This window comes from Heterodontus francisci, chromosome 17 (genome assembly GCF_036365525.1).
Source record: "Heterodontus francisci isolate sHetFra1 chromosome 17, sHetFra1.hap1, whole genome shotgun sequence".
NCBI lineage: Eukaryota > Metazoa > Chordata > Chondrichthyes > Heterodontiformes > Heterodontidae > Heterodontus > Heterodontus francisci.
Genome location: NC_090387.1, coordinates 74,224,320 through 74,247,325, shown reverse-complemented (window position 1 = coordinate 74,247,325; position 23,006 = coordinate 74,224,320). Strand labels below are relative to the sequence as shown.

The 23,006-nt window shown below is 43.5% G+C and overlaps 1 protein-coding gene across 2 annotated transcripts in view; it reads left to right on the top strand.

Annotated features, from left to right (window-relative positions):
- LOC137379062 (Y+L amino acid transporter 2-like) overlaps positions 1–23,006 on the top strand; it is a 155,107-nt gene that overhangs the window by 34,888 nt on the left and 97,213 nt on the right. Inside the window, exons 2-3 of one of the 2 annotated variants that reach the window (XM_068049681.1) lie at positions 4,176–4,278; positions 8,610–8,735. In XM_068049681.1, the coding sequence (XP_067905782.1) occupies positions 4,176–4,278; positions 8,610–8,735 (229 nt within the window). Of the gene's footprint in view, positions 1–3,727; positions 4,279–8,609; positions 8,736–23,006 lie in introns of both variants that reach the window. The other variant, XM_068049680.1, reaches the window with a different exon arrangement.

Below are 23,006 nucleotides of genomic sequence, written 5' to 3'. Positions count from 1 at the left end.
ACCAGACAGCATGGTCATCTATTTGTAGTGCCAGATCAGTCTCCTCTGAGGGAGCTGGTTTGGCCATGGCCCGGGACACTGCACAATCCGGGGTCATGCGGGGAACCATCTCCTGCAACTGCCCTGTCTCTCTGACCTCCTTCGGTCTCTGCCACCACTGGGGAAGTTACCACCTTCACCCCCGCCAGATCATTACCGAGGAGCAAGTCAATCCCGTCCACAGGTAAACTAGGGACAATCCCTAGGGCCACCGGTCCCGTAACTAGGTCACACTCCAAGTGCACCCGATGTAAAGGTACAGGCGACACTGCCCTCCGATACCATTCACTACCATTCTCATATTCATGACACTCTCTGGGGGAAAAGTCATTCCTTTTCCCAGCAAAAGGGATATGGTGGCCCCTGTATCCCTGAGTATGACGATGGGCTTGCTTGCCTCACTCGAGGGGTATGGGGTTACACTCCCTTTCGACACAAAATCCTGATAACCTCAGGAATCTCATTAAATTTTCCTGCACCCACAGCAGTATGTTTCCTGGGTCTTGCTGCTGTTGCAGTTAAAGCCACAGCCTGCTCTGCTGTGCTTTTATCAGGTTCCCTTCTCCTCTACTGGCCAGGTGTGCCCTGATTAATCCTACAAGCTTTCCCCATAGTTTCCAGCAGTTAGCTCTGAGGTGACCTGCCTTGTTGCAATGGAAACACACAGGTCTCCGGGTCTCACACCTGCTCTCAGTACTGTCTTTTTTGGCTTGAGGAGGGCTCCCTGTGTTCAGCTTTTCTATCTCTCTCGCAGGACTGTTTGAACTCCTATCACTCTCCCACCTTTGATCCTTTTCAGGGTTGTGGGGGTGAGTAGGGAAGAGTTTCCTTGGGGTACAGATGTGTATACGAGAGAAAACTCATCAGTCAGAACAGTGGATCTGGCAGTTCGGAACTTGAGTTCCGAAGAAGGGTCACTGACCCGAAACGTTAACTCTGCTTCTCTTTCCACAGATGCTGCCAGACCTGCTGAGTGAATCCAGCATTTCTTGTTTTTGTTTCAGATTTCCAGCATCCGCAGTATTTTGCTTTTAGTCAGAACAGTGGCTTGCCTCGGCCTTTGAACTTTCTGTTCCTCCACATGGGTTTTTATAGAAAGGGAGAAGAGAGTTTTTAAATTCCTCGAGAAGAATCACCTCTCTGAAGTTTTCATACATGGGTTGGACTTTAAGGGCCCTTAACTACTGGTCAAAAGCCAGCTGCTTACTACTTTCAAACTCGAGGTAAGTTTGATCAGGCTGTTTCTGGAGCATTTGGAATTTCTGGAGGTATGTTTTCAGTATTAGCTCATATGCCTCGAGGATAGCATTTTTAGTCAATTCTTAGTCTGATGAGCTTTCATCTAGCAACAGTGAATAAACCTCATGGGATGTTCCTGTTGACTTGCTTTGTAGCAATAATGTCCAGCCATTTTAACTGTCTTGCAAGCTTTTCAAACGTGACAAAAAAATGCTTCCACACCTCCCTCATTGAACTTTGGAATCAATTGGGAGAACTTAAAGAGCTGATCACATGGTCCTGAGTTAAGTGTACCTTATACTAGCCATGTTTTCACTGGGTTTGCAATGTCGCCCCCTAGCTAATTCAAGCCACCTTAACTCCCTTTCCTCCTGCTCCTTCCAGAAAATTCTCTCTTTTTCCCTCTCAATTCTCTCTTTCTCTTCTCTCTTTTTCCCTGTCTTCCAATTCAAGTCTGCTCTGTTCTAATTGTATTTTTGCCAACATTACCCTGTCTGAGTCTGACTCCAACCATGTTCCTGACTCTTCAGGTTCGAGTGAAAAATGATTGGCCACAAGTCTTAAGAGTTTGGTTTTCTTAGCTTTTGCACGGAAAGTGATCCCACACTGCCCAGCTACATTTCTCAGCTCTTCTATAGATAGTGCCTTTAACTTATCCCAAGTTATTTCACACTGGCTTGGGAAGGTGCTGGCTTCGGATGCGGACATGTTATTATTCTAGCAACACAAACCACAAGAAAACCTGTATTGAAGTTTTTTTTGATCGAGATCAATTTGGTTTCCCACTTCCAATTCTTCATTTGTCTGGGGTGCAAATTTCTGCTCCCAAATTTCTGTTACGACCAGGTGAGGAAGGGGTCTCAGGCTCCCTCTTTCGCCTCTTCTCTGGTTTGACTGCAACAGGGTTTATCCTTTTTTTAACACAGTGATTGAACTTACCACCTCAGTGAGCACTTGCTCCAGTTCCTGTAATATAATTGTAAATGAACCAATCAGGCAGGTTTTCTTGAGTTTAAACAAGAATGTTGTATGTTTATTATCCTCATCACTCCAAACCGGTTAAAATTTACTAAAATATGCTACGCATCCATGCCCACATTCACACAAGAGCTAAACACACTCACAAATAGATTACAGAGGGAAAAACAGAGTTGGGAGGTTGGTGTAGAGTCTGTAATAAATGGAATTTAAATACAATTCGATGGTCTCAGCGTTCTTAGTTGAAATTGAAGTCCTGAAGTCCTCGCTGAGCCACGTGCACAATTACAGACTTGCTTGTATCCTAGTTGTTGGTTGTAGGGATCTGTAGACTTGTGCAGCTTGAGGCTTCTCAGGACCTCTACTGGAGAGAGAGAGAGAGCCGTTCCCTGGTTCACTTCCAATTAGAGTCTGCCTTCTGAGTCACCACTCACAATCTTGTTGTCAGGAATCACTTTATTTCCAGTAAACGTCTCAGGCAGAGTTCCAATCGATGAAATTAATATTTCCCATTTGGCATGTGGGGTTTTCATGACACTTCATAAAAGCACAAACGTTGGACCTATTGAAGCCAAACTTTATCCCCACCACAGACTGAGCATCATGAACATGAGGTGAGTGAAGTTTCAGACTAACTACAGTAGTTAAGTGGTTAACCATTGTCTACAGAATACTTGTTTGCATTGCAGGTTGCTTATGGTATAGAATATAAAAACTTGGCTGAAGCTGTTTAGTGAATCTTATAGACCTTAATACGTAGTATGCAGTGGATGTATGCATGAATATTAACCCCAAGTGATGAGGTTAGCACCGCAGCCTCACAGCTCCAATGACCCGGGTTCAATTCTGGGTACTGCCTGTGTGGAGTTTGCAAGTTCTCCCTGTGACTGTGTGGGTTTTCGCCGGGTGCTCCGGTTTCCTCCCACAGCCAAAGACTTGCAGGTTGATAGGTAAATTGACCATTATGAATTACCCCTAGTATAGGTAGGTAGTTGGGGATGTGGTAGGAATATGGGATTAATGTAGGATTAGTATAAATGGGTGGTTGATTTTCGGCACAGACTCGGCTGGGCCGAAGGGCCTGTTTCAGTGCTGTATCTCTAAATATATATTAGCAGTTTCAAGATCTAAAATATTTGTCAATAAGCATTTTGAAAAAGTGGGTCTTCATGAAAAATTGGCAAAAATGGTGGTACCATTCATGGTAGTATCAGTTTAACAATGTCCCTGATTTCACGATACGTTAGCACAAGACTCCCTTGCTCCATTCATATTTCTAGTTTATAATCCAGTTCACTTTTAGAATAAAAATTAATGTGAATACGAACAAAACTACTTGCTGACCATTTTGTAATCTTAAAACAAAAGGTCGGATGATATCGCTATGAAAGACCGATAGAAATAGCATGTATAAAACAATACATAATACTCTCAAATGCTCTGGTCATTTCCTCTGTTTGTGTCTTTCTAGGTAGTTGCTGCTCAGTACAACGTTATACTTCAAGATGGTCAAGGAAAGTACCAAGATGAAGCCAAATCTACCCAGCACTTCCTCTAATTTATATAGCACTGAGCCTTCAGAATCCTTTGAATACTCCCCAGACGTTAAGCCAATTAGACTAAAAAGGGAGATTTCTTTATTTAATGGTGTCACTCTTATAGTTGGAAACATAATTGGATCAGGGATATTTGTTTCTCCAGGTGGAGTCCTAAAGTACTGTGGCTCCTATGGTCTATCCCTGATTATATGGGCTGTTGGGGCTCTTTTCTCAATGCTTGGAGCCTTCTGCTATGCTGAATTGGGTACAACTATCACAAAATCTGGTGCGAACTATATATACATTTTGGAAGCATTTGGTAGTTTAATTTCCTTTGTTAGACTTTGGACGTCAATACTTATTATTGAGCCCACTTCACAGGCCGTTATTGCCATCACTTTTGGCAACTACCTGGTGCAGCCTATCTTCTTAAACTGCACTACACCATACATAACAGAACGACTAATTGCAGCTGCTTGCATCAGTAAGTGTAATGTTACCATTTTCTAACAATGTAATATGTATTTTAATTGCAATTAGAATGTTAATAGGCATTAAGAGTATCAATTATTATGGAGTCATAGAGTAGTACAGCATAGAAACAGGTCCTTCGGCCCACCGCGTCCATGCCGACCATAATCCCACCTGCCTGCATTAATTCCATATCCCTTTATGCCTTTCTCATTCCAGTACCTGTCCAGATGCCTCTTAAATTTTGCTACTGTTCCTGCCTCCACCACCTCCTCTGGCGGCTCATTCCAGAGACCCACTATTCTTTGTGTGAAAAATGTACCCCTTTGATCCCCTTTAAACCTCCTCCCTCTCACCTTAAATCTATGCCCTCCAGATTTAGTCACCCCTACCATGGCAAACAGACTCTGGCTATCTACCCTATCTATGCCTCTCATAATTTTATATACCTCTATCATGTCCCCTCTCAGCCTGCTTCGCTCCAGGGAAAACAGACCCAGCCTATCCAATCTCTCTTTATAACTCAAGCCCTCCAAACCAGGCAACATCCTTGTGAACCTTTTCTGCACCCTCTCTAGCTTAATCACATCTTTCCTGTAGTGCGGCGACCAGAACTGCACACAGTGCTCCAAGTGCGTCCTAACCAACGTTATGTACAACTGTAACATGACGTCCCAACTCTTGTACTCAATGCCTCTGCCGATGAAGGCAATCATGACATACGCCTTCTTCACCACTCTGCCTACCTGTGTTGCCACTTTCAGGGAACGATGTACTTGCACCCCAAGGTCTCTCTGCTCACCAACACTCCCCAGGGCCCTGCCATTCACTGTATATGTCCTGCCTTGGTTTAACTACCCAAAATGCATCACTTCGCACTTGTCTGCATTAAATTCCATTTGCCAATTCCTTGCCCACTTTCCCAGTTTATCTATATCCTGTTGTAACCTTAGACAACCTTCTTCACTGTCCACTATACCACCAATTTTAGTGTAATCTGCAAACTTACTAATCATGCCCCCTACATTCACATCCAAGTCATTAATATATATGACAAACAACAGAGGGCCCAGCACCGATCCCTGCGGCACACCACTGGTCACAAGCCTCCAATCTGAAAAAGAACCTTCCACTACCACCCTCTGCCTCCTGTAACCAAGCCAATTTTGTATCCAATTGGCTAGCTCACCCTGAATCCCATGGGTTTGAACCTTCTGGACCAGCCTACCATGCAGGACCTTGTCAAAGGCCTTGCTAAAGTTCATGTAGACAGCGTCCATCGCCCTGCCCTCGTCAATCCTCTTGGTCACCTCCTCGAAAAACTCAATTAAATTCGTGAGACATGATTTCCCACGCACAAAGCCATGCTGACTATCCCTCATCAGACTGTGCCTTTCCAGATGCTTATAAATCCTGTCTCTCAGAATCCCTTCCAATAACTTTCCCACCACTGATGTAAGGCTCACTGGCCTGTAGTTTCCTGGCTTATCCCTGCTGCCCTTCTTAAATAAATGAACAACATTAGCTATCCTCCAGTATTCCGATACCTCACCCGTGGCTAACGATGATACAAAAATCTCTGCCAGGGCCCCAGCAATCTCCTCCCTTGCTTCCCATAGTATCCTAGGATACATCTGGTCAGGCCCAGGGGATTTATCCACCTAATGAGCTTCAAAACCTCCAACACCTCCTCCTTTGTAATGTTGATATGTTCCAGGATATCAGTGTTCCCTCCTTGAACTCACTAGCTTCCATGACCTTCTATTAATTAATTATAATTAATTAACAATCAGTTAATAATAAATTAAAAAAACAATGGTTTGCTTATTGACAAGGTATTAGCTTGAGCAATGCATGCTGTACTATGTTACGGGGAACTTTAATTATCCTAACATAGTCTGGAAAAATAGTTGTGTTAAGGGCAAAGAGGGGAAGGAGTTCCTGAAATGTGTACAAGAGAACTTTTTTGATTTGGATGTTTCCAACCCAATGAGGAAGGAAACAGTGCTGGATCTGCTTATGGGGAATGAAGTGTGGCAAGTGGATCATGATTCAATGGGGATTATTTGGGAAACAGTGATCACAATGTCATTAGGTTTAGAGTAATGAAAAGGAGAAGGAGCAATCAAATATGAAAATCCTCAGCTGGAGGAGGACTAATTTCAGTGAGTTAAAAGGGGATCTGGCCCAAGTAAATTGGAATCAAAAATTGGCAGATAAGACAGTAATGGGAGTCCTTCAAAAGGGACAGAATTCAAGAACAGACATGAAACATTCTCACAAGGAGGAAAGAAAGGCATCCAAAGCTCGGGCTCCCTGGATGGATCTTGCTACTGACCTTGAAGGAACCTCCCCACAAAGATCTGGCAGTCTCAGTGGTGTGTACTTCATCTTTCCTGACATTAATTTCATTCCAGCAACAGCTATAGGGCATCTCTGGAATTCAGTTATAGTGATGTCATTAAGCAAGCTAATCAGCCAATCACATTGAAGAAATGTATGGAATTTTTAACATGGAATGGAGAAATTTAACATTCCGCAAATATAACATTCGTTTTTCAGAGCCAGAGAGGTTGTTCAGCAGTAATTATAACATAATACACCATTAAAGTCATATTTCATTCAACATGGCATAACTTTTTCTAGGGTTTTTTACAGCGACACTAATGGCGTACAAATTGGAAGTTCACATCAAATCAGTGATTTTTAATTGATTTCCATCTGTGAGGACTTCAACAGAGCACACTGTGGAGGAGTAGGGAATCACTGACAGCGACTTTGGATTTTTGTGTTTAACTGCGCATGTGTGACACCAGAAGTTTCTGTCAGTTTCATAGAGTAATGATAATGCATGCTGACAATTTTGGCACCATCACAAATTCTGGACCATTGAAATTAAAGTGAAACAGTAAAAGGAGGCTTATGATAAACGTCAGGCTCATAATACAGTAGAAAACCAAGCTGAATGATGAAAGTACAGAGGAGAACTGAAAAAAGGAGCAAGAGGGGCAAAGAGAGTGTATGAAAATACATTAGCAGACAGCAAAAAAGTTACCCCTTTGGTCTTTTATAAACATGTAAATAGTAAAAGGGTAGTGAAAGTCAATTAGGGATGAAAAAGATCTTGTAGAGGCAAAAACTGCTTGACTGAGGTCCAAAATGAGTACTTTGTATCTGCATTCATTAAAGAAGATGTTGGTGCCACAGTCACAGTAAAGGAGAAGGTAAATAGTGCTCGAATTGACTTGATTGAGTTCTTTGGTGTAGTAATGGAGAGGTTTGACAAAGATAGCATTGTTGCTGTGTATTTGGACTTTCAAATGGTGTTTGATAAAGTACCAAATAATAGACAAGTCAGAAAAATTTAACCTCATGGAATTGAATGAGCAGTGGCAGCATAAATATGTAATTGGCTAAGGGACAGAAAGCAGAGAGTAATGCTGAACAGTTGTATCAATGCACAAAACTCGGAAAGCTATTAAAGATTGATGAGGTTAGTAACACACCTCAGAGGACATAGACAGACGGGAGAACAGGGCAGACAAGCAGCAGATGAAATTTAATGCTGAGAGGTAGAAGAATGGTAGAAAGAATGAGGAGAGGCAATGTGAACTAAATGATGCAATTTTAATGTGGGTGCAGGAACAGAGAGATCTGGCAGTGTGTGTACTCAAATCTTTGACGGTGGCAAGACAAAAAGCATGTGGTATACTTGGGTTTATGAACATAGGAATAGAGTACAAAAGCAAGGAAGTTTATAAATCACTGGTTAAACGCCAACTGGAGAATCTTGTCTAATTCTGGACACCACACTAGAAAAGTTGGAAAGGCCCCAGAGAGGTAGCAGAAGAGATGTACTAAAATGCTACCAGAGACTTCAGTTATATAAAGATGCTAGAGAAGCTGGGGTTGTTTTCCTTAGAGCAGAAAAGGTTAACGATATTTAATAGACGTGTTCAAAATCATGGAGTAAATAAGGAAACTTGTTTCCACTGGCAGAAGGGGTGGTAACCGGAGAACACCGATTTAAGGTAATTGGCAAAAGAACCAGAGGGGAAATGGGGCAAGGGAAAAAGACTAACTGGATAGTTCTTTCAAAGAGCTGACACAGGCATTTTGGACCAACTGGCCGCCTTCTGTGCTGTAACTGCGCACAGATTTGGCTAACTCGATGAAGAGTTCTTATTTTATCCTGTTGAAATTGTATTTGTGTAACCGGCACCTGATGTAAATGAGAAAACTATATATCTTAAGACCAATAAATAAAGCCATAACTTGAATATAAGTGTATTGGAAACCCCACAGTTGCTCTAGTGTTACCTGCTTGTACTTCTTTATTCTCAGGTCTGCTTACTTTTATAAACTGTGCCAATGTGAGATGGGCAACCAGAGTCCAGGATGTGTTCACATTTGCCAAACTCATTGGCATGATCATCATTATTGTTACAGGGATAGTTAAACTCAGCCAAGGTAAGAAACTTAAATTGAATGTATAGCATAGAACCAAATCATTCAGCCCAGTTGGCCCTACCATTTTATGCGCCACACAATCCTCCTCCCACCTTTCTTCGTCGAACCCTAACAGCATATCCTTATATTCATTTCTAGCTCATGTGTTTATCTAGCTTCCCCTTAAATGCATCAATACTATTCGCCTCAACTACTGCTTGTGATAGCAAGTTTCACATTCTAACCATTCTTCAGGTAAAGAAATTTCTCCTGAATTCCCTATTGAATTTATTAGTGACTATCTATATTTATGGTGCCTAGTTTTGGTCTCCCTCACAAGTAGAAACATCTTCCCTACATCTACCTGATCAAACTCTTTCATAATATTAAAGAACTCTGAGAAAAGAGCCCCAGTTTGTTCAGTCTTTGCTGATAGGTATAACCTCCCAATTCTGGTATCATCCGTGTAAATCTTTTTTGCAATTTCCTCAGTGTCTCTCTATGCTTTTTATAATATTGAGACCAGAACTGTGCACAGTACTCCAAGTGTGGTCTAACCAAAGTTCGATACAAGTTTAATGTAACTTCTCTGTTTTTCAATTCTGGAAAAGAACCCCAGTGCTCTGTTTGCTTTTTGTTTGGCTTTATTAAACTGAATTCCTACTTTTAGTGATTTGTATATATGTATCAGTAGATCTCTTTGCTTCTCTACCCCATTTAGACTCTTATTTTCCAAGGAGTATGTGACCTACTTACTCTGTCTACCAAAATGCTATTACACTATCAATATTGAAATTGATTTGCCAAAAAACATGCCCAATGTGCAAGTTTATTAATGTATTTTTGTATTTTATCACTGTCCTCCTCAGTATTAACTACACCAGCCCCCCCCCCCCCAATTTGTTGCCATCTGCAAATTGTAAAACTGCATGTATCAGCCATGACTCAGTTGGTAGCACTTTTGTCTCTGAATCAGATGATTGTGGGTTCAACTCCCACTCCAGAGATTTGAACATAAGAAACTCTAGATTACAGTTCAGCACTTTCAGAGGTACTGGTTTTCAGATGAAATGTTAAACTGAGGCCCCATCTGTTTTTTCAAGTAAATGGGAACATTGAAAGAGGAGTAGGCCACTTAGCCCCACGAGACTGGCAAATCAATAAGATCATGGCTGACCTGTGACCTACCTGGACTACGCTTCTTCCAAGGACTCAAGCATTCTCCCAGTTTCTGTATCTACGTTGCATCTGTTTGGACGATGCAACCTTCCATACTAGTGTTGCCGATATGTCTTCCTTTTTACTCAACCGAGGATCCCCCTCCCCCCATCATGGTTGACAGGGCCCATGACTGTGCCCGATCAATTACACACACTTCTGCTTCACCCCTTCCCCTCCCTCCCAGATAGGGTTCCCCGTGTCCTCATCTTTCAGGCCACTAATCTCTATATTCTACGGATCATCCTCTGCCATTTCCGCCACCTCCAGCATGATGCTACCATCAAACACATCATCCTCCACCCTCCCTTTTCAGCATTCAGAAGGGACTGTTCCCCCTGTGACACCCTGGTGCACTCCTCAGTTACCCCAAACATCTCCCCCCTTTCCTACGGCACTTTTCCATGCAAACGCAGGAGATGCAACACCTGCCCTTTTACCTCTTTTCTACCCACTGTCCAGGGCCCCAAACACTCCTTCCAAGTGAAAAGCGATTTCATTGCTCACAATGTGGTCTCCTTTACACTGGGGAGACTAAACGCAAACTGGGTGAATGCTTAGCGGAACACTTCCATTCAGTCTGCAAACATGACCCCAAGCTTGCTGTCGCTTGTCATTTCAATACATCTTGCTCCCACTCTGACCTTTCTGTCCTTGGCCTGCTACAGTGTTCCAATGAAGCTCAATGCAAGCTTGAGGAACAGCACCTCATCACACTTTACAGCCTTCCGGACTCACCATTGAGTTCAATAATTTTAGATCATAACCTCTGCCCCCATTTTTTTCTTTTTTTTGCTGTTTCCCTCCACCCCCACCCCTGTTTCTTACTTAATCCCTTTGCTTTGTGATCAGGTGGATGCTATCCTGCCATTTACACCTCATCCAAACACATGTTTTGTTTCTTTACTTGGTTTTGTATCATGAAACCTTTTGCCCTCCACCCTACCACAGTCCTTGCCTTTTGTTCTTCTCCCCTCCCCCCTTTCACTTGCTCAAAACCTGTTACATTTCTAACTTTTGCCAGTTCTGATGAAGGTCATAGACCTGAAATGGTAACTGTGTTTTTCTCTTTGTGTCATCAGCAGATTTGGATATGTGGCTTTCTATACCATCATCTAAGTCATTAATAAATACATTGAATAGTTGATGCCACGAGCCACATCCTGCCAGTTAGAGTACCTGCCTATTATCCCTACTCATTGTCTCCTGTCACCCAGCCAATTTCCTAACCAGATCAATAATTTGCCTTAAGTCCATATAAATAACATAGGCATTTCCCTGTCAATTAGTCATCTCTTCAATAAACTCAATCAGGTTCATCAAGTATGACATACCCTTTACAAATTCATGCAGCCTGTCTCTGATCAGCTGCTAAGTTTCAAGGTGCTTAGTCACTCTATCACTAATAACAGACCCTAGCAATTTCCCGGCAACAGATGTTAGTCTAACTGCTTTAGAATTCCTTTTCTTTCTCACTTTTCTTAAATAGCAGAATGACATGAACAATTTTTCAATCTAAAGGAAAGGTTCTCAAATCAAGAGAAATTAGAAAGCCTTTAGTTAGGGCATCTGTAATATTCTCACCTACTTCCTTTAAAATTCTGAAATGGAAACCACCTCGTCATGAGGCTTTGTCACTCTTTAGTGTAATTATTTTTGTCATTGCTGTTATTTTCCTTACGTTAATTTTGGTGAGCCCCTCTCCCTGATTCAATATTAGTTCCCTTGGATGTCTGTCATGCTGACCTCTTTCTCTACTGTCATTACTGATGCAAAGTAATTATGAAGCATGTCCACCATTTCCTTATCTTCACTGACAATATCACTGTTACCAGTTTTCAAGGGGCCCACATTGCTCCTGGTTCTGGTAAAAGGTCATCGACCTGAAACCTTTACTCTGTTTCTCTCTCCATAGATGCTGCCTGACTTGCTGAGTCTTCTTCTTCTTTGGCCTCCTTGTCTCGAGAGACAATGGGTAAACGCCTGGAGGTGGTCAGTGGTTTGTGAAGCAGCGCCTGGAGTGGCTATAAAGGCCAATTCTAGAGTGACAGGCTCTTCCGCAGGTGCTGCAGATAAAATTGGTTGTCGGGGCTGTTACACAGGGGCTGTTGCGCTTCTGTCTTTTTTCCTGCCAACTGCTAAGTCTCTTCGCCTTGCCACACTTTAGCCCCGCCTTTATGGCTGCCCGCCAGCTCTGGCAATCACTGGCAACTGACTCCCACGACTTGTGATCAATGTCACAGGACTTCATGTCGCCTTTGCAGACATCTTTAAAGTGGAGACATGGACAGCTGGTGGGTCTGATACCAGTGACGAGCTCGCTGTACAATGTGTCCTTGGGGATCCTGCCATCTTCCATGCGGCTCAGATGGCCAAGCCATCTCAAGTGCCGCTGGCTCAGTAGGGTGTCTATGCTGGGGATGTTGGCCGCCTCGAGGATTTCTGTGTTGGAGATACGGTCCTGCCACCTGATGCCAAGGATTCTCCGGAGGCAGCGAAGATGGAATGAATTGAGATGTCGATCTTGGCTGACATACGTTATCCAGGCCTCGCTGCCCGTAGAGCATGGTCCTGAGGACACAGGCTTGATACACTCAGACTTTTGTGTTCTGTGTCAGTGTGCCATTTTCCCACACTCTCTTGGCCAGTCTGGACATAGCCGTGGAAGCCTTTCCCATGTGCTTGTTTATTTCTGCATCGAGAAACAGGTTACTGGTGATACTTGAGCCTAGGTAGGTGAACTCTTCAACCACTTCCAGAGCGTGGTTGCCGATATTGATGGATGGAGCATTTCTGACGTCCTGTCCCATGATGTTCGTTTTCTTGAGGCTGATGGTTAGGCCAAATTCGTTGCAGGCAGCCGCAATCCTGTCGATGAGTCTCTGCAGACACTCTTCAGTGTGAGATTTTAATGCAGCATCGTCAGCAAAGAGGAGTTCGCTGATGAGGACTTTCCGTACTTTGGTCTTCGCTCTTAGACGGGCAAGGTTGAACAATCTGCCACCTGATCTTGTGTGGAGGAAAATTCCTTCTTCTGAAAACTTGAACGCATGTGAGAGCAGCAGGGAGAAGATCCTAAACAGTGTAGGTGCGAGAACACAGCACTGTTACACGCCACTCAGGATAGGAAAGGGGTCTGATGAGGTGCCACTTGTCTGAATTGTGCCTTTCATATTGTCATGGAATGAGGTGATGATACTTAGTAGCTTTGGTGGTCATCCGATCTTTTCTAGTGGTCTGAAGAGACCACGTCTGCTGACGAGGTCAAAGGCTTTGGTGAGATCAATGAAAGCAACGTAGAGGGGCATCTGTTGTTCGCGTAGCTGGCGAAGGGAGAACAGCATGTCAATGGTGGATCTCTCTGCTCGAAAGTCACACTGTGCCTCAGGGTAGACACGCTCAGCCAGCTTCTGGAACCTGTTTAAAGCGACTCGAGCGAAGACTTTCCCCACTATGCTGAGCAGGGAGATTCCGCGGTAGTTGTTGCAGTTTTATGTTGTCACTTATCTCTTCAGTTGTCCATGGCTGTCCTTTTAAGCAAGTAGACCTTTTGCCCATTTGGGATATAAACTGGTTCTATCTCAAAAATTATTTTTGATCATTTCCCTCTGATCTTCTGTCATTTTATGCCATTGACGGATTTGTCCAGGTTATTGTATATAGTCTCTGTCTGTTCCTATTGAAGTCAGCCTTACCTAAATCTAGGATCTTGGTAGCTATTTCATGTTTCTCCCTTTCAAACACCACAGTGAACTTGATCATATTATGCTTGCTATTAGATGAATGTTCATGCACTGTTAAGCTGTTGTCTAAATCTGGCTCATTACTCATTACCAAGTCTTCCTCTTTGTTTGCTCTAAGACATATTGGATTTTACCCTCGGCGGACGGGAATATGCCACCGACGTAAAAGTGAACCCGCTTCCGCCTAGCCCGGGGATCCATTCCGCATTTTACTGGTCTCCGGGCTTTAATTGTCCCGAGGCGGGACTTCCACCCGTTTGAGGGAGGAAGTCTCACCTCATTGAGCTGCCGGCCAATCAGCGGGCCAGCAGCTCTTAGTCGCAACAGCGCCACTGGGACTGTAGCCCAGCCGACGCCATGGAGCCAGGAGGGAAGGTAAGTTGGGCATCCCTCACCAGTGAGATTGGTCATGCCCACGTGAGGCTAGAGTGGTCGTTGGAGGGGGGGAGGTGTCTTGGGTCCAGGGGGTGGGTTGGGAGGTGGGGGCGGCCCTCAGTCAGGCACTCTGTGCCCGACTGCCATGGCTCCCCACCCCCGGCACGCGGAAAGGCTGGCAGCTATCGCTGGGCGGCCTTTCACATCGCCAGCATGCCCACTTGCCACGGGTAAAATACCCATGGAGGTGGGCAAGGGCCTTTAAGTGGCCGTAAAGTGGCCAACTAAGGGCCTTGATTGGCCTCAGGCGGGCGGGCCATTCTCACCACCACCCCCTCCCCCCCACTCCCCCTACCTGACCGCCGTAAAGTTGACTGGAAGCGGAGCAGGTACGCCTCCCAGAGCCTCCCGCTCAATTTTACGCCGCCCCCTCCTCCCCCACACCACCATCCGACCCGCTGGGGAGGTGTACATTTCAGCTCATTGCTGCAGAAAACCATCCGGGACACACTCAAGAAATTCACTATCTTTTTGATATGTGCTAGTCTGCTTATCCCAATCTGTATGAAAGTTAAAATCTTCCACTAAAACCACTCTGCCTTTACTACATGCTAATCTAATCTCTGCATTTATACAATCTAGAATTTCACAGCTGCTACCAGGGAGCCTCTACACAACTCCCACTACAGTCTTACATTCTTTTCTATTTTTTAATTCTACCCATAAAGTCTCCACTACCTGCTTACCTCTCATTATGTCAATTCTAGCCATTTAAGTGATTTCATCCTGAATCACTAGGGATGCTTCTCCCCCTCTACCATTTTCCCCATTTTTATAGACGTTATAACCTGGTATATTTAGTTCCCAGTCCTGACCGTATCTCAGTAATGTTACCATGTCATACCTTACAAGTTGATTTTGAACCTGCAATTCATTCAGTTTGTTTCTTATACTCAATGCACTTGTCTAAAGAACACTTATTTGGGCAACACACCGTAACCTGTCCTTCTGCTCTACTGTTTTACTCAAATTTCTTTCTGCTGGTTTAATTGCTTTATATCTTTTAACTTTTCCTTTACCTCAAGGACAATTTCTGTCTTTTACTCTACTCACTTCCCTTTGTTTTCAAACTATTATCTAAACTACCTTTTCCACCTGATTTCTCCGCCACTACCCCCGCGCCACCCCCTCCCCCCTACTAGTTTAAAGACATTGTGGCCACCCTATTTCTGCTAAGTCCCTGATCCCAGCCTAGTTTAGGTGGAGCACATCCCAACAGTTCAGTTCCTTCCTGTCACAATACTGGTGCTAATGTCTCATGAAGTGGAACCCCTGTTTCCTAGATTATCTGGTTGTTATCACATTGCTGTTTGTGGGAGCTTGCTGTTCGCAAATTGGCTGCCGCATTTCCCACATTATAACAGTGACTACACTTCAAAAAACCTTATTGGCTGTAAAGCACTTTGGGACTTCCAAGGTTGTGAAAGGCACTATATAGATGCAGTTCTTACTTTTTCCAAATCCCAAATCCAAATCCTTTATGTAAATGGTGAATAATAGTTGTCCTAGCACCTATCCTTTGAAATACCACTTCCCACCTTTTTCCAGTCTGACTAACTATCCTTAATTCTTACTCTCTCTTTTCTGTTTTATAACCAGCATGCTATTCTGCTATATGTCTGCTGACTCCACATGCTCTGACCTTATTAGTAAGTCTACTATGTGGTACCTTATTGAAGAACTTTTGAAAATCCAAATATATCTACGACATTACTCTTGGATACTCTTTCTGTTACTTCTTCAAAGAATTCAATAAGGCTGGTCAGGCATGACCTTCCCTTTTAAAATCTGTGCTGTCTACTCTTGTATTTTCAGTTTTGAGATGTTTTTCTGTTATATCTTTGAGTAAAGATTCCATTCTTTCCCACCATCAATGTTAATCCAATTGGTCTATAGGCTGCTGGACTTGTTCTGTTTCCCTTTTTAAATATAGGAATCATGTTTGTGGTCTGTCAGTCATCTGACTTTCTCTTTTCTAAAGAATCTTTAGATATATGTAATAGAGCCTCTGCTATATCTTCCCTAACTTCTTTAATTAAGCATGGATACAGTCCATCTGGACCAAGGGTTTTATCATCTAAGTTTTATAAGTTTATTATCTTAAATATCTTTATATCTTTTTGATTCCTTCCTCTAATATCATGTGCACCATGTTACTCTCCCTTCTAAATACTAAAGCACATTACAACAGTGACTACACTTCAAAAAAAACCATGGCCTTTCATCAGAACTAAAGAAGTTAGATATGTAACAATTTATAAGCAAGTAGAGACAGGGAAAGTCAGGAAGGAGCAAGAGAAGGAAAAAACAAAAAGGAAACACTGTTCAGGTGAAAAGCAGGAGTGATTAAATGACAAAAGGGGTGGCAAAATTAGGTGGTGCTGAGTCACGTAAAGAATCAAAAGATGAGTCTTAGAGGAGCTGCAGTGTCAACAGCAGAATCATTACCAACACCTGCTGTCCGAAAAATAGCAACAGTGTAGGAGACTGAGGACAGAGAGGGAGTGGGACGGAAAATCAAAATGGCAAGCGACTGGAAACTCAGGGCCAGGCTTGTGGACTGAACGGAGGTGTTCAGCAATGTGATCTTCCAGTTTGCCTCTGGTCTCTCAATATAGAGTAATTTACTGCATAGAAGGAGGCCATTTGGCTCATCGAGTTCATGCCAGCTCTTTGCGGAGCAATCCAGTCAATCCCATTCCCCCGCTTGATCCCTGTAGTCCTGCAGTTTTTTTTCCTTCAAGTGCCTATCCAGTTTCCTTTTGAAATCATTGATTGTCTCTGCTTCTATCACACTCATGGGCAGCAAGTTCCAGGTCATTACTGCTCACTGTTTTAAAAAGTTCTTCCATTATCTCCACCCTCACTTCCTTTAGCTATCAGGAATACAAGCAATCTGTACCAGGTGGCTTATCTATCCTAAGCATAGCCAGCTTTTCCAGTACCTTCTCCCTCTCAATTTTTACCCTATCCATTGCCTCTACTCTCTCTGCTTCTACCAATATTTTGTCAGATTCCTCTTTCTTAGTAAACACTGATACAAAGTACTCATTAACTATTCTAGCCTTATCCTATACCTCTAAGCATATATTATCCTCTTTGTCACTAATTGGCCCCACTCCACCTCTTACAACCCACTTACTATTTATATGTCAGTAGAAGATTTTTGGGTTCCTTTGTATGTTGACTGTCATTCTATTATATTCTGTCTTTGCCAGTCTATTTTCTTCTTCACCTCCCCTCTCCACTTAATGGATTTGGCCTGGTTCTCACTTGAAGAATTCACCTGACATGCATCATACATCCTTTTTTTATTTCATCATAATCTCTATCTCTCTCATCATCCCAGGAGCCCTGTTATTAGTTCCCCATCCTTTTGCCCTTATTGGAATGTACCTAGCCTGTACCTGAAGCATCCTTTCCTTAAAGCTAACCCATTCTTCTGTTACAGTTTCTGCTGTCAGTCTTCGATTCCCTTTTATCCTGGCTAGATCCCTTCTCATCGCATTGAAGTTAGCCCACTTCCAATCTAGTGATTCTACCTTATATCGTTCCTTGTTTTTCTGCATTACAAGTCTAATCCTCTTGATATGATGATCACTGTTACCCAAGAGTTCCCCACAGACACTTGGTCCTTTTGGCCCACCTCATTTCCCAGTATCAGATCCAGCAATGCCTCCTTTCTAGTTGGGCTGAGAACATACTGATCAAGGAAGTTCTCCTGAACACATTTCAGAAGCTCCTCCCCCTCCTTTCCCTTTACTCTAATATTATCCCAATCGATGCTTGGGTAAGTTTACCAATATCACCACTCTATAGTTCTTGCACATATCTGTGATTTCCTTGCAGATTTGCTCCTCTATCTCTCTCTCACTATTTGGAGGCCTATAGAAATACCTCTACTAGTGTGATAATTCCCTTTTTGCTTCTCAACTCGAACCAAATGGATTCTATCCTTGCCCCTCAAGGACATCCCCTCTTTCCAACTCTGATCAGTACTGCCATCCCACCTCCCTTTTTTCCTTCTCTATCTTTTATCCTTGTATATTAAGCGCCCAGTCCTCACCATTTTTAAGCCACGTTTCTATTATTGCCACTACATCGTATTCCCATACTGTTATTTGTGCTTGTAGCTCACCAACCTTATTCACCACACTTCGTGCATTTACATACATGCATTGTAATCCTGTCTTTGCATTCATGGTAGCCCTTCTCAGTCTGCTCCTCTCTAATGTGGAACTACTCCCTTCTCTAGTACTGTCCACCACTCTCACATTATGCACCTTATTTCTCTTTTTCTACTTCTATATGCTGTGCCCATCCCCTGCCAATTTAGTTTAAACCCTCCCCAACCACACTAGTGAACCTTCCTGCAAGGGCATTGGTCCCAGTCCTGTTGAGGTGCAACCCATCCCTTTTGTATAGGTGCCTTCTGCCCCAGGACTGGTCCCAATATAGAGGATAATGTATCATGAGCAGCAAATACAGTAAATACAGTACCCTAAATTGAAAGAAGTACACCTAAATCATTGTAAATCAAATGAGTGCTTGAGTCCCAGCGCAATGAAAAGGAGAAGCTGAAAGGGCAATCTTCTGCAATTGCATGAGAAGGTGCAGTGGGAAGGGGAGCAGGTGCTAGAGGTGTCTCGGAGGGAACGATCCTTTCAGAATGTTGAAAGGTGGGGGAAGGGGAAAATGTGTTTAGTGGTGGCATTGTGCTAGAACAATGGCAGAGGATGATCATTTGAATGTGGAGGTTCGTGCAGTGGAGTTTGAGGTCAAGGGGGACCCTATTGTGGTTCTGGGTGGGAGGGAGGAGCAGTGTTAGAGCAGGAGTGTGGGATAATGGAACGGATATGGTCTGTCAACCATAGTGGAGGGGAATTTTCAATTGAGGAGAAAGGAAACCATATTGGAAGCACTGTTACAGGAGTTTGCATAATCAGAACAAATGTGATTAAAAATAAGAAACTGGGAGAATTGATTAGAGTTGTTATTGAAAGTGGGTTGGAGGAGGTTTAGTCAATTTAGTTGCAGGAGTTGGTGGACTTTTTTTTAATTTGTTCATTCATGAGATGTGGGCAAGGCCCAGCATTTATTGCCCATCTGTAATTACCCTTGAGATGGTGGTGGTGAGCCGACTTCTTGAGCCATTGCAGTCCGTATGGTGAAAGTACTCCCATAGTGCTGCTGGGCGGTGGGGGAAGTTCCAGGATTTTGACCCAGTAATGATAAAGGAACAGCAATATATTTCCAAGTCAGGATGGCTTGTGACTTGGAGGGGTCCTTGGAGGTGTTGATGTTCCCATGCGCCTTCTACCCTCATCTTCCTAGGTCGTAGAAGTTGTTGCTTTGGGAGGTGCTGTCAAAGTAGCCTTGGAGAGTTGCTGCAGGGCGTCTTGTAGATAGTACACACTGCCACCACTGTGCACCAGTGGTTGAAGGAGTGAATGTTTAAGGTGGTAAATAGGGCACCAATCAAGCTGGCTGTTTTGTCCTGGATGGTGTTGAGCTTCTTGAGTGTTACTGGAGCTGCACTCATCCAGGCAAATGGAGAGTATTTCATAACAGTCCTGACTTGTGCACTTTAGATGGTGGAACAGCTTTGGGAAGTCAGGACATGAATGACTCACCACAGAATACCCGGCCTCTAACCTGCCTTTGTAGCCACGGTATTTATATGCTGGTCCAATTCAATTTCTAGTCAGTTGACCCCCGGGATGTCAATTGTGGGGGAATTCAGTGATAGTAATGCTGTTAAATGTCAAAGGGAGGTGGTCAGTTCTCTCTTGTCCTGGACTAATGTCCAGGTTTTGCTGCATGCAGGCACAGTCTGCTTCATTATCTGCGAAGTTGCAAATGGAACTGAACACTGCAATCATAGAGTATTAGAGTCATAGAGTTATACAGCACAGAAACAGGCCCTTCGGCCCAGCACGTCTGTGCTGGTCATCAAGCACCTAACTATTCTAATCCCAATTTCCAGCACTTGGCCCGTAGTCTTGTATGCTATGGCATTTCAGGTGCTCATCTAAATACTTCTTAAATGTTGTGAGGGTTCCTGCCTCTACCACCTGTTCAGGCAGTGCATTCCAGATTCCAACCACCCTTTGAGTGAAAACATTTTTCCTCAAATCCTCTAAGCCTCCTGACCCTTACCTAAAATCTATGCCTCCTGGTTATTTACCCCTCCACTAAGGGAAAAAGTTTCTTCCTATCTAACCTAATGCCCCTCATGATTTTAGAATTAGAATTAGAATATTACAGCGCAGTACAGGCCCTTCGGCCCTCGATGTTGCGCCAACCTGTGAAACAATCTGACCTACACTATTCCATTTTCATCCATATGTCTATCCAATGACCACTTAAATGCCCTTAAAGTTGGCGACCTTAATCATGTCCCCCCTCAGCCTTCTCTGCTCTAAGGAAAACAACCCAACCCTTTTCAGTCTCTCTTCAAAGCTGAAATGCTCCAGCCCAGGCAACATCCTGGTGAATCTCCTCTGCACCCTCTCCAGTGCAATCACATCCTTTCTTTAGTGTGGTGCCCAGAACTATACACAGTACTCCATCTGTGGCCTAACTAACGTTTTATACAGCTCCATCATAACTTCCCTGCTCTTATATTCTATGCCTCGGCTAATAAAGACAAGTATCCCATATGCCTTCCTAACCACCCTGTCTACCTGTGCTGCTGCCTTCAGTGAACTATGGACAAGTACACCAAGGTCCCTCTGACCATCTGTACTTCCTAGGGTCCTACCATCCATTGTATATTCCCTTGCCTTGTAGTCCTCCCAGAATGCATCACGTCACACTTCTCAGGATTAAATTCCATTTGCCACTGCTCTGCCCTTCTTACCAGTCCATCTATATCGTCCTGTAATCTAAGGCTTTCCTCCTCACTATTTACGACAGCACCAATTTTCGTGTTGTCTACAAACTTACTGATCATACCTCCTAAATTCACGTCTAAATCATTAATGTACACTACAAACAACAAGGGTCCCAGCACCGATCCCTGTGGTACACCACTGGTCACAGGCTTCCACTCGCAATAACAACCCTCGACCATCACCCTCTGCTTCCTGCCACTAAGCCAATTTCGGATCCAATTTGCCAAATTGCCCTGGATCCCATAGGCTCTTAACTTCTTTAACAATCTCCCATATGGGACCTTATCAAAAGCATTACTGAAGTCCATGTAGACTACATCAACTGCTTTACCCTCATCTGCACATTTAGTCACCACCTTGAAATATTTAATCAAGTTAGTTAGACACGATCTCCCCCTGACAAAGCTATGCTGACCATCCCTGATTAATCCCTGCCTCGCCAAGTGGAGGCTAATCCTGTCCCTCAGAATTTTTTCTAATAGTTTCCCAACTACCAATTTTAGACTCAACGGCCTGTAATTACCTGGTTTATCCCTGCCACCCTTCTTGAATAATGGTACCACATTCATTGTCCTCCAATCCTCTAGTACCTCTCCTGTGGCCAGAGAGGATTTGAACATTTGTGTCAGAGCCCCTGCTATCTCCTCCCTTGCCTCACATTACTGCCTGGCATACATCTCATCTGGGCCTGGGGATTTATCCACTTTTAAGCTCACTAAAACAGCTAATACTTCCTCCCTTTCAATGCTAATATTTTCAAGTATATCACAATCCCCCTCCCTGATCTCGACACCTACATCGTCCTTCTCCATAGTGAACACAGATGAAAAGTAATCATTTAAAATGTCACCTATGTTCTCTGGCTCCACACACAGATTGCCACTTTGGTCACTAATGGACCCTACTCTTTCCCTGGTTTTCCACTTGCCCTTAATATACTTATAAAACGCCTTAGGATTTTCCTTTATCTTGCCCGCCATTGTTTTTTCATGTCCCCTCTTTGCTCTCCTAATTACTTTTTTAAGTACCCCCCTACCCTTTCTATACTTCTCTAGTGCTTCTGCTGTTTTCAGCGCTCTGAATCTGCCATAAGCCTCCTTTTATTCCCTTAGCCAATCCTCTATGTTCCTTGATATCCAGGGTTTGCTGGACTTGTTGGTCTTATGTTTCACCTTAATGGGTACATGTTGGCTCTGAGTTCTCACTATTTCCTCTTTGAATGACTCCCAATGGTCTGATGTAGACTTTCCCACAGGTAGCTGTTCCCAGTCCACTTTGGCCAGATCCTATTTTATCATATTGAAATCAGCCTTCCTCCAATTCAGTACCTTTATTTCTGGTCCATCTTTGTCCTTTTCCATAACTACTTTAAATCTTACAGTGTTATGGTCATTATCCCCGAAATGCTCCCCCACTGACACTTCTACCACTTGTCCAGCTTCATTCCCTAGGATTAGGTCCAGTACTCCCCTTCTCTTGTAGGACTTTCTATATGCAGGCTCAAAAAGCTCTCCTGTATGCATTTTAAGAATTCCACCCCCTTTAAGCCTTTTGCATATTCCCTACTATTATTACTCTATTATTTTTACACCTCTCTGAGATTTGCCTACATATCTGCCCCTCTGTTTCTCCCTGACTGTTTGGAGGCCTGTAGTACACTCCCAGCCAAGTGATTGCCCCCTTTTTGTTTTTAAGTTCTACCCATATCGCCTCATTTGAGGAACCTTCTAAGATATCATCTCTCCTTACTGCAGTAATTGACTCCTTGATCAACAGTGCAATGCTACCTCCTCTTTTACCCCCTCCCCTGTCTCACCTGAAGATTCTGTACCCTGGAATATTGAGCTGCCAATCCTTCCCCTCACTCAACCATGTCTCTGTGAGCAATAATATCATAATCCCATGTGTTAATCAATGCCCTCAATTCATCTGCCTTACGAGTAAGGCTCCTTGCATTAAAATAGATGCAATCCAGCCTTGCATTTTTCACTTGTGCCTTA